Here is a 15825-nt window from a genome sequence, read left to right on the forward strand (position 1 = left end):
AAGAGATACAAGGAATTTTGGGCATCTATAGTTCCTTCGAGCTCCAACCTATGAAATCCAACCTGCTCCTCTGATCAAGAGATTTAGAATACGATAGGCCACTGGTGATAGTAAGAGATCCACTATTAACTCCTGGTGTGAGATTTTTTTGTGGCCACACACCATAAAATTTTCGGAAGATTTCTATCTAAATGACTTAGCATTATATTTGAAGAATAGTATGCCACCCTAAGTGGAGGAATATTCCCTTAAAAAGGGGTCTGATCATTCAGATGATGAAGAGATCATCATGAAGACTTTCATAAATTAACGGAACCAAAGTTTTTTCTCTTACCTTACGAATGTAAGATAGTGTTTATTTTATTATGAGGTTGAGTTTCCTATGAGGGCAAGCTCTCATAGTGAATTATATCTCTAGCGTCGTGAGCCTTAAAGAAAACTCTCAATTAATCTGATGACTAATGCTATTCAGATTCGAAGGTTGAACTTTTAAAAACTGATTTTTTCTTGGGCGAATGAAGGACTCAAACTAGAAGAATATAGCTCAAAATTCAATGAAAGTGTGTCATGAAAAGACCCAAACAAAAGTGATTTAACCATCGACGGAAGAAGGTTTACCTAAAAAAGGGGGTTGAAGAGTTTGAAAAAGGCTGGTAGCGAGTCTTTTTTTATCAGCTAAGGTCAGGGGATGACATCAAGAACTATTTGTTTGATTGGTATACAATGAAATAACATAACATGCAGAAGGACATAACATATATTTTGCTTGGATTAGGCTTGTGTAATTAGAACGCCTGCTCTTACTAACGCTTCTTATTAAATTCTATCTGTGTTTATGTACCAAACACTTTAATTTTAATTTTTACATATAAGTCATCAAATTCGTGCATGAAAAAATGTATATTTTTTAAAAAAAGTTAAAAGTAATAGTATTTTTTATGTGATATAGAAAATTTTGGTGGTAGGAATATAAAATGTAGTTTGAGCGTTAGATATGTAAATATATAAGAATTGGGTTGTATATATGTAAATGCCCATCTATTTAATTAATTCTACCGTTGTATTTGACTGAAAGATGAGCCATGGTTTCATGAGAGCAGCCTAAAGTTGACCAAATTAAATCTCACAATTGTTTTACTTCTAGAAACGCATTAAAATGTCTGAGTGGAAAATTCATAGTCAGAGATAGCACAGTTAATCCCATGAGTGGATATGAAATCTGCAGATATATATATATATATATATATATATATATATATATAGCACGCACGACCTTTATATTTAGAATAAAAAGAGCTCTCTCACACTAGCAAGCAGGACCTTTAAATTTAGTATGAAATGAGCTCCTTCACGAAAAGGAAGATGTAGCTATAAATCAAATCATTAATTTTTTCTCAAATTAATACAAATTTCAAAGTATATTTTGTAATAGTTGCTGCTTCATTATAAGGGGGTGTAACTAATTTTATTTTTAAGGATGGACAAAATTATTAAATATTTAAATTATTTTTTAATATTGGGTAATAAAATATAATGAGGGGTGGGCGACAAAATTACTAAATTATCGAGATTTTATAAGAAAAAAATAAATTTTATTGTTTATATAGAAAAATCTCAATGCAAATATTGCTGAAAATATAAAAATATTTAAATATAACAATCCAAAAAATTAGGAAAAAATATTCCATCCAGACGTCCGTATATATGGACGGCCAACCAACAACGGCCACGTCTCCCGCCGATGACGTGTATGACGAAGTGGCCGCCGGGTGGTTCGCCGTCCGAACGTGCGGTGTCTGGACGGAATATTTTTTCAGAACATAGGGGACTCACGTCCACTCTTAAATTATTCCGTACGCAGAAGGGTTTCATTTTCCATCAATATCTAATTCTTGATAAATGAGTAGCAAGCACAGTAAAAGCACAGCAAAGTGCTCACCAAATATATTTTACAAGTTCACACCTCTTTTTGATATATTAGTAAAGATTCATTCCCTCATCTAAATAAGTCTCATTGTCCCTTCATTAAAGTAGCCTAGAATACTGAATTCAGGCCCTGGAATGTTCACACATGAGGCTTATATGCAAATAAAATATAAAAATATTTGTTATAATATAAAATTTTCTCTTAAAAAGTACAAAGATTTAAGTGTTATGCATGTAAATATGAAAATTTAGTAGTTAGATATGTAAATATGCAAGGGTATGTATGTAAATGCCCTATTTTTTGTAGCCATTTTGGTGGAAACAATAGACTTATTGGTTGTACGTGTAGGCTAATTTAGTTGGGATGTCATTTTTGTTAGACTTGACTTTATTGTCAATGCAGACAATGATGTCAACATTTGATCGAAGGGTTTGCAATTGGGCAAAACCTTAAAATAAAGATAAATTTGTAATTATGTGCCACAATTTAAGAAAATGATAAATTTGTACTTAAATGGTTACCAAACGCGTCTTATAGGCATTATTGTTTAATTATTTTTTTGGAATAGACCAATTTAAATGCTTTTTTAAAATTTCTATTTGGAAGTGTCAGTAAATAATTGAACATGATTAAAAAATTAGATTGATTTTATCTTTTTTTAAACATATTGACTTCATAAAACTATGATTTATGATAATGAATGCATACTTTTCTTAAGCATTTTGGAAATGCATAGTTCACTCTATATCTGAAAAAAAGTATTAAATTAGGAGTTCTCATGCAAAACTGCATCAGAACTCTAATCAATAAAAATGTGCAATTTGATTATGTCGAAAGTAAATCTCAATCTGAAGGGATATTTTCATCAAACTGTCCTTAAGTCTCAATAAATCTTAATGAAATTTTAAGACAGAAGTCATGAAATTTTCTTAAAAAATCAAATAATGCGCAATTGATTTTTTTCTTAAATTAAAAAGCAAAAACCCATAAATGTTCCACACCAGTTTATTGAGAATGATAAATTTATTATTCTAATATCATAAAAAGCGAATGCAATATAGTATTATATTTACTCTCAAAATAACTAATGTCAATAATAAAGTGATCTGAGTCCTCTAATATAATTTTGTCCACCAGCTCTTCAAATATAATTATTATGACTAAAGTCCTCTAACCAAGTGATATAATCTAATGACTGCACCATATTATAGCCATGGATATAGCTCATATGAACAAGAGCATGTTTAAGCTCAACTTAGGCTCGATTTGAAACTTTTGAGACATTGTTCAAGTTCTATTCATTTTAATTCATTAGAGGTCAAGTGCGAATTGAGCAAGGCTCATGCCTGAATTTAATGAGGTTTAATCGAGCAACTCCTTTAGAATTATCAACTCGAACCTGTTCTTTTTAAGCTTGTATAATACTAACATACTTAAGATTAATAAATCAAAACAATTCAATTAAGTATAGAAATTAAGAAAAAAAATGATTTAAAAGGCTTTTATTCTTTTAAAAGAAAGCTCTAAATCACAACTCCTCCAAGAAGGCATGCTCACAAGCTCTTATAAATGCTCACTTTAATGTGTCGTGCATTTTCATTCAAACAATAATAATAGTAATTCACATTCAAATGCGGGACTAAATGCATAAAGAGCAAAATATTTCATGTGAAGGCTTCACATCATCATGTTAAATGGCTGAACTGCTAGTTTTTTTTCTACTGGAAAATTATCCCCACTAGTTATTTGAAATCATCCTTTTAAGTTCCACTGTGATTGTATTATTATTATTTTCTTAACTTTAGTTTTGCAAACTCTCAATGTATATTTGAATCAAAGGAAATATGATATGAGGAAGGTTTCCAAGATGCTTGAGGCGTGGAACCACATGATGAGGATCAAAAGAAGTTAGCTCGTGTCCTGTATTTTAATTCCACGTTTTTGATTTTCATGTATAGATCTAGATTTGGGTGTGTATATGCGGAGTCTGACCACGATCTTTTGCTTTTCTAGGATATGTTGCCGGCTCAACGGTTCCGACCTTTCTTATTATTTATAGGTTTGTCTTGATTTACTTTGCGTTGTGTGCTTACTATTTCGACATTCTTTGATTGTGGTTTATTTGAAAATCCTGCGATATAATTTTGGCTCTCTAAGAACTTAAAATGATATTTTTTAAAAATCCTAATAAGAGATCGAGATAAAATTAAACTTAGGATTAAAATATTTCAACTATTTAAATCTCACACTTTACTTTTTTGTTTGGCCTTCGAGCCGATTTTAAAATGGATTGCATGCATGGTTATTGCCCAAGTCATATTAATATGACCTCCATGCTTAGGACTTTAGATAGTTACATTATATTGCATGTTTTGAGGCGAGCCTCCGTGCTTCTTCAACACGACTAAACAAGCATATTTTTTTATACTTAGTTGGTTGTCTGACACAATTAAACTGTCAAAGGCTTGCCTGATATGAGGTATAGTTTCTTTGTGGCACTGTTTTCAATTTCGTAGCAGAGGCACTATTTTCCCTTCTTTCTAGTGGATTCTTTATTATTTACTTGACATGTATAAGTCTCACATCTTTTAGCTCTATCTTTATAGAGTCATAGGTCTTAAAGTTTCATTCTTTTGATCTTAGGGCTACAAATGTCTCATTAGATGACAATTTATGGATTGATAACTGGGATCTCTGGTCATGTTGGGTCGTGTACTTTCTAAACTTGGTGGCTTGAAATGACAAATAAATGACATCCTGATGCTGACTACCATTACTTTGTTGAGCCTTTTTGAGCTCATTCTTCATTTTGTGACTTCATTGATGTCATATTGACGACCTAACTTACCGATAAATCTTCACCCATTTGGGATACCATGATTCATCTCTGCTCTTATGACCCAATAATAAGCTTTGAAATAAAAGGATATTTCTATCAAAATGATTTGTTTATTTTGTAGGTCAAGTATATAGATGAATTGCTGCCCATTTAGGATGCGAAAGACTCACTCTTTGCCCTGTGACTTAGTAGAGCTTTAAAAGCGTCGGGATATTCCCAATCGAAATAATCATCCTTTTGATGACTTATTTATTTGTTGTCATGGTAATATAAGAAAGACAGATTTTATCGAGAATATTCTTGGATATCCTCCAAGATGAAATTAACCAAGGGATACATTCTTTTAGGTGTGCTCTGACCCCACAACAAAAATGACTTTTTGTTTTTCTGGTTATAGGCGGCTTATGTAGGGACTCTCTTCGTGAATATCATGTTGTGATATATTTTGATCATATTTTGTCTGAACGTATACTCACAACCTATCACTTGAGGATTACCGTATATAGGCCATTCATGTTTCTTTTTAAATTTATTTGTCTATCTTTATCGTATATCCCATTTTTTTCAATTCCTCATCTCTTCAAATCATTCTTATGATTCGGGAGAGAGACTTATTTGGAATTCATACGCCGACGACATATAAATACATAAGATGACCATTCCGAGTTTATAAAATAAACAAAAAAACAAACATCAAATAACATATCCAAATAATATAATATTCCGTTATTTTACAATCTTACTATCACAAAATTTTAGAGACTTAACACAAGGCTTAAAGATAACACATTCATAAGAAGAGTACATATCAACTATAACAAACTAGATAAATTTATTTGCATGATTTGTGAGGATATTGTTCTGCATCACTGCCCTTGTAAGAGTCCTTAAACGCCTTAAGATTTCCCGGGCGGGAGAAAACTACCTGCAAATTGATATATTCCTTTATATCAAGAAAATGCTAGTTTACATATCCCTAGAAACAAACAATATATATAAAGAAATAATAATAATAAAAACTAAGGAAGGTGGTAAAATAGGAAAGGGAAAGAAGAATATTGAAGACAACATTCAAAAAATATGATACTTCACACTTATGAGAATAGCAAATGTATTTTCTTATACCAAAGACCTCACCAAAATAATTGAACAACATCATAAATTAAGCATTATATAGTATCTTAGTGATCATACAATTGTGAAATCAAAATTTATTAAGCCTTATAAAACAACAACTATAATAATTATGTTTAGGGCATAAGTGCTTGGTCATGGATACAACCATTAATAAACTATTCAAGCATTTAAAATTAATATGCATTAAATTTTGAAAAAAATGGATTTAAAAATGATTTTAATGAAAGAAAAATGAGTTTATAATATTTGAAAGTTAAGGTTATAGAAAGTAATTTAGGCAGGTTGGATATGTTTAAACAAAAATAAAAGTTTTGCTAAAAAATAGTTTATTAAAATTAATATATGGAAAAATTACCAAAAATAAAAAAAAAATAAAGAATGGATAGAAGTTGTGTAACATAGTTTGTTCAAAATAAAAGTATCATCATATGTTCACTTAGAAGGAATAAATAGATGATGAAAAATCATAATATACATAATAATACATATTTATTTATATCTCTTTGAAGTGTTGATATGATACAATAAAGCTTACAAAAATGCCAAGAACTTGTTTTATTTTATTGCACAATCATGAAATAAAAAGAAGAAAAAAGAGAAGGAGAAGAAGGTCCATGAGTTTCTTGCATACCTGGTAATTCCCAATTATTCGTGATTTGAAACATGCTGCACAAAACATGAAGTAGTACTCCCATTTGCGTATGAATCTTTCATCAAACCCAAGGGCAAGAATCTTGCTATAATAACCAAAAATAAATCAACAATAGAAAATAGATATATAATGAGAAAAAAAATTAAGCTAATTGCATATGAATGGCAACCAAGCGAAGTAATTATGGATAGCATATTTTCTTGGTGAAAACCAAATTAAAATAATTTTAAACAAAAGCTTTGGAGGGATTTTTTAAGAAGGTGAATGCTCTGTTTGAAATGATAATTATTTAGAAAAATAAAAGATAAATTGATCCCAAATAACCACCAACTTTCAAAGCACAAATTTGATGTAGGAAAGAATCAATTCACGCTGCATAGTAGTTATCAACTAAGCTAGTTCGCCCTCATGCTTCAAGGGATTCTTACCATTTGTATGTCATCAAATTTTCTCTCCAATACATTAATCCTCGGTAGAAATGTATGCCTATGTTCTCCACATGCTCAACACTGCATGATTGCAAGAATAAGCCCATAATTTGTCAAATAATAGAAAAGTGTTTCATAAAAAAATAAAAATTTCCATAAATAAGCAAACTTATAACAATCACTATTACAAATAAGAAAATTAGTTATAGAATTCATGAAGAAAGCCAAAATATCAGCCAAGATAATTTCTTACCAGAGTTGAGAGGAAGAAGTCATGGCAGAAACTACTCTGTTTAAAGAAGGAAGACATCCACCAGGAAAAATAATGTCTAGTATAAAACCAGGTGTTTGTCTTTGTTCTTCATATCTTTGATCTGGGACTGAAGTAAACTGTAAAAAAACCCATAACTTTTAGTGCATTATAAAAGAATAACCTTAACTTGTATGTAAGTGTGTGTGTGTGTGTGTGGGTAGGTGTATGTATATATATAATTCAACATAATTATTCTAATTATCCACGAAGCAATAACTATAAGAAATTAGAAGATTTTTCTGAGATATAGATTGATATAGTTCATATAGTGGGCTTAGAATAGCGGTTAGCTTGCAAACATTATGATTTAAAAGTTGTTTATCGGAAAAAAGTAATTTAATATCAGATATAGGGTTAGTATGGATTCAACATACAATCATATGCCCCTGTACCATCACTGTTCATATGGGATTTCAATAAATTTATTATAATTACAATAACTTGTAGTTAGTAATGTTAATATCCCTTTTATGTTATTTTTTTCATAAGTTCAAAATTTGAGCTTGTTTTAATCCTTGATTAATTTAAGTTTATTTGGCTTAATTGCCATGTAATTTACACCAAGAAAAAAAAAAGAGAGAAATACAAGCTTAAAATTAAGACAAGTAAAAAGGAAAGAAATTAAGGAAAAGAAAGCATATATGCTAGAAAAAAAATGATATGGGGAATATGTTTTTCAAATATGAACCTGTAGAACAATTATGCCATCTTCAGCCAAAAGGTTCTCACAACAGCTAAAATATTCTTCCATGTATTCATGACCAACTGCTTCGATCATTTCACTGTTAAGGCAAGTTCAACTTATCATTAGTATCTAAGATTAAGCATCTATGCATTTATTCTAAAAAGTAATGTGACATAACCATTTTTCTTTATAATTGATGCTTTTTATGAATGCTCAAATGATATTAGAATTTCATGAAATTTTGTATGAATCTGGCTTATTAAGTTGTCTATTAAAGATTATTAAAATTACTATATTGTCAAACACATATTTGCTGAAGGCATGCATCTTAGAACACTGAAATAAGCTGAACAAACTTTAAACAATGACTTCAAAATTATTTTAGCTGACTAATTCCAACCCTAAATGATTATTTTATTGTGATAATTGCTTAATAATATTAAAATTGCCGAAATTTGAGCATAACAAATCAAATCATCCCAAATATTAGATCGGACCTATACAAACTTTTCATCATATATAGATCATATAACATTAAAGGAGGGAGCAATATATAATCACTACCACCTTAACAAATCCCCATAGAACGTTTAACACATGCATCCATTTGGAGTCACTCTATCACAATAAGGTGTGCTCAATATAGTGTAGTTCATATGATTAGAGATAGGCTTGTCGAAGTTCCCTTGACCTCCACAAACACCCTTTTATTAATGAGCCATTTGTAATAAATGAATACTCTAGAAGAATTAAATATTTTGATATAAGAAAATGATAGTTTATCATTTAAATATTATTAGCTCTAAACTCAATTTATAAATCTTATAAGAATTTATTTACATTAATTTGAATTTTGATATGTTAAGTATGTTAAGTTCACGAAAACAAAATCTATATTGTGACATTGTTCACCAATTTTAATATTTCATTAAATGCTGTCATTGGAAAACCACTATTAACCCCTAGTTGTGTATGCATCATGTTAGCCTTAACCTAAGCTAGTTAATTAAGTGGCCCAAAGGAAAGATCTTCTTGGCACTTTTAATTTGAGGGGGCATGATGATTTCTATCTATTGTTAATAAGAATAAAATATTTAATATAGCTTATTCATATGAAGACCATAATACCACTCTCATCAACCTATCTATTGTTATCTGATCATCACACGTTCTCATCATATCTCAATAGAAACAAAAATTTGTCATTTAGCACAGCACCCAGAGACTTGTCAATGGCACTAAGACACTGATGATGTGGCAAATGACAAGTCAACAGAGAAGATAACGTTCGTGTCACGATTTGCTGACATATGTCATATGAGAAAATGTCGACTCACGGGTGTTGCCGACATGGCTTTAACATTCTCGTTCAATCAACCACTATCCTTGAAACCATAAAATTTTCTCATGGCGCTAGCCCAACACCTCAACACTGGAAAGTACCACTCAGGCTCTATCATGGCACCTAGGCTCTAGAAAGTGACACCTTAGATCTATCCTAACACTTGGGCTCTAAAAAGTGGAATCTGGGATCTGAATCCTTTTTAAAAGAATTTGAGTGCAAGTGTTCCGAAGGACAATGACTTGGGTTCTGAGAAGTTGTAAGCAGTGTTATCATCAAAATGAGTTAAGAAAATGCTAACACTAGATTTATGCCACAACCAGATTTAGTTAAATTACCTCTTAAATACCCAAATTTTATGTTATTTCAACCTTAAGGAGGATCTCCTTCTTTCTTTAAGTCAATACAATGATGTTCATCCGCAACCTCACTTGCCTCCCAAAAGTTCCATCATTTCTACACCCACAACTAGAAACACCTTTACTACCCTCAATCATTTCCATTATATCATGCCTCAGTCAACACCTAAAGGTCATGCCATCTACAATGTTATAATAAAGACCATGCTAGTATTCCTTAAACACTTCTATAATCTTCCAATGTTCCTTCTCCAAAAAACATGAAGACTGTGCTAACTCAATCTCACGGGGATGATCAACTCAACCATCCTTTCACTACCTTCAACTCTTGATAACTTCACCTTCAAAGAAGGATCAACCTTGTCATTTCTAATGAGCTTCATGACCTTCTCATGTTGCCTTAACACTACCTTCAAGTCGCAATATCTCCTCTTTTATGAAAGAATTAATTTGACCATCTTCAATAGTTTTCATAACCTTCACATGCTATATTAAAGTCCTAACATCTTCACCTAAACGCAATATCTCCGCCTTTATGAACGAATTAATTTGACCATCTTCAATAGTCTTCATAACCTTCACATGCTATATTAAAGTCCTAACATCTTCACCTTTAGGGATGGACTATATTTATCCTCATTAATAACCTATATAGCCTCCATTTGTCGCCTCATCCTATCAGTCTATTTTGATGCCTAAAACTTTTTGGAAGGATCAATTCAAATTCCTTGATATCTTTTAAGACCTTTCCATATTATCTCATATATTGCCTTCAATTCATGTCAAATATGCCTCTAGAAGAGTATCATTCTAGCAATTGACCTCATTATAACGACATCAACACTAAATATACTGACAATAATTTACATTTACTTGTTGTGTGGACTCCTTCTTCAAATTTAATGGAAGTTAACTATTTCTAACTTTTTTGTGCAACCCGTGAAAGATATTTTGACTTGACCAAATCTCGTAGTTTTCACCATTATGCTTTTTTCATATAAAAACTTGTCCCATGATTACTTCATTTATGCGATTAATAATGTGTTGAATATCACCTAAATTGATGTGATTCAAGTCTAACTTTATTAACCAGGTCTTACATTTCACCCTTGTATAATTTTGAGTAAGAGACTAATACACTATATATATATATATATATATAATATATATATATATATACACACGCAAATTTCAAAGCTTAAAGATTTCAATAAATAAAATTTACATTGAAGTTATCAATAATCACCCTCAATGAAGAAAAATAATGCCTAACATTTTACTTACAATTAGTTTGAGAAATTTTACTTCGAGATATATATCGAAAAAAAACAAATGCATGGTAGCATGAAGATGTTGATTAATAGTACCAAGATATAATGCGATCATATTTCCTTGATTTTGACAATTGGCGATAATCACACAGCAACAATGTTATCTTCTCCTGTAAAATAAAAAAGTAAAATAATCTCATTAATATTTTTTGTTAAATGAATATCTTTATTCTTGCACAAGATGTGTGATTCAAATAAATTGTATATTTTTGTTAAAAAACTTTTCTCATAACACTAAATCTCCATCAAATAATAGATTTTCTATCAAAATATAACTCTCTTGTAGGCACAAGGATTCATAAATAAACACAATATTTAGCTCAAATAAAAGCTTTTGACCTAAACATGAGTGTTTATCAAATTATGATAAATTTTAAAATATAATAAATAATGAATAAAATTAAGAAAATTTTGAGCTTAGTTCCAACATGGCTTCATTGGGTAATTATAATCACATGACAGAATATATAAGAGAGAGAATGTGAGTGTATAAGAGAAAGAGAGAGTAAGAGAGATAATATGTGTATATGAATAAACTCATTCTCTCGCCATCATATTTTAATCTATTATCGAAAGAGTAAATATTTTAAGCCACAATAAGAGAAAATATCTGGGAAGGTCTTCATTATAAAATGAAGCTTTAATGTTTTTTTTTTTTAATTTTTATTTTCTGACTAGAGAAAATTATTATATATTTTAATAGGGATAAATCTATCTCACATAAGTAGATATTAAAACAGCAAGAGAAGAAAGGAGATGAAGGAGAAAAGGGATTTAGCACTTACAGGTAAAAACTATGGAAAACAGCAGCTCTCTGTTCACAGCAATAAACCTCTCACAGAGAGGATTTTCCCCAATACCCGAATTACTGTAGCTAGCAGCATTTATACACATTGCCAAAACTTCTAGACACAGATAGTTATGAGGGCATACTAGTAAAAGTACTTAGTTGGTAGTGGAGGCATCCCTTTTGCTGAGTAAGGTTTATGCTTTATTATCCCCCCCTCGAGCTGATGTTGCTCGTTTGAAGGGTTGGCTTGTCACGTAGAAGGAGAAACTGAGCTGTTGGAAGTCTTGGTAAAGATGTTCGTCGGTTGATTTTTGGTGGAAAAGTGGTTGATGACAACTCCATTAGATAGAATTTTCTCTCGAATGAAGTGATAATCTATTTTCATATGTTTAGTACGAGCGTGAAAGACCTGTTTTTGAGCGATAGCCATAGCAAGTGTTGTCACAATGTATTGTAGTTGGGGCTGTGAGCGAAACATGAAGATCATATGACATCAGTGGCTGTCATGGAGAGAGCATGATATTCAGCTATGGTTGATGAGCGAGCTACGATGGGCTGCTTCTTTACCTGCCATGAGATGAGAGTATTGCCCAGAACGGAATAGTGGCCTGTGATAGATCTTCTGTCAGTTGTGTCATTAGCCCAACTTGAATCTGAGTAGCTGTGGAGTGTGAGTGTTCCTTGGCGAACGGGAAGACAAAAGGAGATGGTCCCTTTGATGTATTGAAGGAGTTTCAATTGTTGGAAGTGAAGACGTAGGGGCTGCTGTAGATATTGAGATGGTGTATTTACCACTAAGGTAAAATCCGGACTTGTTATGGTTAAGTATTGGAGGGATTCAATAAGATATCGGTAGAGGTGCAGGTTGGCAAAAGGTTGTTGCAGCTCTGGAATGATTTTCGGTTGTAATATGGTGGGATCAGGTGTAGTTTTACGATATTCCATGCCAGCTTTGTTTAGAATATCTGCAGCATAATGGGATTGATTAAGAAAGAGGCCTGCGTCTGTATATTTGCTCCTAATGTCAACGTAGAGAAGAAGGTAGAGTGTGGTGGAGTTCTGGTGATAGATGAATGAGAGGGGTCGATATGACTTTTATGTAAATTAAGTTGAAGAAGATGACCAGTAAATGTGTAGAACCATTGATGCGGCGATTGTTTGAGGCTGTAGATGGCTTTTCCTAGCAAGAATACATTGTGAGGATATTGTTCATCAGCATAGCCCGGATGTTGGCACATGTAAATAGTCTCTTGAAGAGTGTCGTGAAGAAATGCATTCGAGGGGTCGAGTTGAAAGATAGGCCATTGACGATTAACGACGATGGTGAGAAGTGTGTGAATAATAGGATGTTTGGAGCTGGGACTAAATGTTTCATGGTAATAGAGACCATGTTCTTGTTGATAGTCTTGGGCAACTAGTCTAGCCTTATACTTGGTTATGGTTCCATCTACTTTTCTCTTGATCTGATATATCCATTTGCAGCTAAGGATGGATTGGCGAGGAGGAGGAGGAACCAATGTCCGGGTGTGCTGAATATGGAGAGCTTTAAGTTCAGCTGCCATTGAGGGTATCTTGAGGCTTCCTTTTCAAAGGTGATGGACTACTGTAGTGAGAAAATGTGTTTCAGTTTCAAGGATCCAGTTTTGAAACGTGTAAGAATTGGATGGGTCGGTTGTGTTGGGGAATTGGTTGGCGGTGAAGTTAAGTTTGCCGCAGATGTGGCGGTGTGGGTCGATTGGAGAGTACTTTCGTGGACGGGTGTTTGAGGAGAGCTGATTTGAATTGAAGTGGTCGCGGGATGTGACGAGGGCTGTTGGGTGCAGAATGGTATGGATGTAGGGAGAAGAGTTAGAGGTGCTTGTGTAGGTGTGGTGGATAGAGGAGTGGCGTGAGGGTGAGGTTGATTGTACGGGGAGTGGCTTCGTTGAATGTGACGTGTCGTGAGACAATCACCTTGCCGCTGAGAGGTTGAAGGCATTTATACGAAATTTTCTGGATAATCAAGAAATACACATTTCTCAGATCTTTGGTCTAGTTTGGTGCAATGAGGAGGAGGAAGCCATGGGAAGCAAGCACATTGTCGGGAGAAGGCATTCTATTGATGAGATGAACAACAGTTAGGATAGTACCTGGCGGGAACTTTGGTCATAGATGAGAGCGACAAATAATGTTATGATGTTTTCGTTCTGGCAAGGCCGTTTTGTTGGGTGTGTAGGAACATGAGCATTGATGGATAGAACATGAGCATTGATGGATAATGCCATTCCTCGCCACAAATTCATCAGTATTATTCTTATACTCTCCTCCTCCTTTAATTTGTGCATTGTATTGCTTTTCTACATGATTTTTAAAATGAGTAGAGTGAAGTAGAGTTTGAGATTTATGGATCATAGGAAATATCCAAGATACGTATCTTATTGCATCATCAACGAAAAGAACATAATATGGATATCCTTTATTAGACATATATGGGGAAGGCCCCGCTACATCCAGTGGTGGAAATTGTAGAGACGATCGCTGTGCTAAGTTCTGGTCGATTAGAATCAAAGTGCGATAAGCTGGTTGGGGTTCGAATCCACCGAATCCATCGGCATTGATTATCTTTGACCTTTGTGACTTCCATAAGGGACAGTTATCGGTGGATAGGGAGGTATTGACGACGATTCTTATGTTTGAGACCAGAAATTTGAGCGATGGAGGCAAGGAACATTCTTCGATCTTCGATGCCGCGAGATTATCATTGACATTAATGGTATCAGAGCTCTGCCTTGGCGTCGACCCCGCCGAACTCAGCTCCTCCATCTCATCTTACATCCCGTCCGGCCATCTCGGCCTCGATTTTGACTCGTTTAATTCAATCCACCGCACCCCTCGGTGACGCCCTATTCGATGCCGATGGCGGCAGAGGAGAGGTGGAGATGAGAGAGAGGCGTTTAGGGTTTTGGATGAGGATGGAGATGAATTCATTTCTGCGAAAGAGTTGTAGGTGGTGCTCGGGTAGCTGGTTTTGGCTGAAGGGCTAACCCTAGACAGGGTTCAGCTGATGATTGGATTTGTGGACCGGGATAATGAGTTTAAGGGTTTGTTTGGCGCAGCTTATTGGGAGCGGCGGCGTTTTGAAAGCGTCGCATGACTGTTTGGTTAACGCGTTAGCACGAGCGTATTCCCACCACTTATATGCGGTGTTAGCGACATAAGGCGGAGCGCGATAAGCTCTCCTCCACGTCCTGCGTTGAGTTCGAGCGTTTAGGGTGAAAAAGACGCCCCGTGCCCATCTTCAGTCTCCCTCGCCCTCGCCTTCTTCCTTGCTGTCGTTGAGAAATTTGGCAAGAATCCACTCTCTGCTCTCCCTCTCGTCGCCCTCTTAACGAAACCCTACTCTCTCGTCTGGTATGTATATCGTTTACGATCCTTCTGTGTTTTTGCTAGATGTTGTTCGATCCCTGATTTGTGCGGCTTTGCATCTTGTTTGGATGGACCATTGGTGGTTATTGGTGGTTTTTAAGGAATTTTGGATTGATGGTTTTGTATTCTCTGAACTTTCGATACACAGTTTTGGGTCTCCAACCTCTGATTTGTTGCAAAGCTTTTCGAGCCTTCTCTGAAATTTCTTTTTACTGAATTTGAAATTTTGATGAAAGTATCGGCAGGGTGTTCCGATCAAAATTGTGAATAAGCTGCATTGCATGAGTTTTGGCTGGGTGTTCTTATCTTTGTGATGGTTCTTATTGATGGAATTTGGGCCCTAATCCTTCTCTATCCCTCTCTCTATGTCGTGAGATGTCTCAGTAAGATGCATCCTCTCTGTTCGACTCCTATGGAATTTGGGGCATTGCAGTGGCTCTTTATTGTTTTATTTTGGATCTGCCGATCTTGGAGTATTCCATATCTTCCATATGCAATGATTTTTAGTTTCGTCAAAATAGTATGGAAATGCATATTGGCAGTGATTTTTAGCCGACCTATAGGATTTTGAAATTTTGGCTATTATAGCGGCATTCCTGCGGCACTTTTGAGAAGTG

At 33.9% G+C, this 15825-nt stretch overlaps 1 protein-coding gene across 1 annotated transcript in view; it reads right to left on the minus strand.

The window, feature by feature from the left end:
• Positions 1-5497: 5497 nt before the first annotated feature.
• Positions 5498-15825, minus strand: part of LOC110019824 — a 37240-nt gene continuing 26912 nt past the window's right edge. The window contains exons 15-20 of the mRNA XM_020717669.1: positions 11050-11123; positions 7985-8078; positions 7237-7373; positions 6984-7064; positions 6535-6640; positions 5498-5691 (exon numbers count right to left, since the gene is read on the minus strand). Of these exons, the coding sequence (XP_020573328.1) occupies positions 5599-5691; positions 6535-6640; positions 6984-7064; positions 7237-7373; positions 7985-8078; positions 11050-11123 (585 nt within the window). The 3' untranslated portion in view covers positions 5498-5598. The remainder of the gene's footprint in view (positions 5692-6534; positions 6641-6983; positions 7065-7236; positions 7374-7984; positions 8079-11049; positions 11124-15825) is intronic.

This window comes from Phalaenopsis equestris, unplaced genomic scaffold (genome assembly GCF_001263595.1).
Source record: "Phalaenopsis equestris unplaced genomic scaffold, ASM126359v1 Scaffold000002, whole genome shotgun sequence".
Taxonomy (NCBI): domain Eukaryota; kingdom Viridiplantae; phylum Streptophyta; class Magnoliopsida; order Asparagales; family Orchidaceae; genus Phalaenopsis; species Phalaenopsis equestris.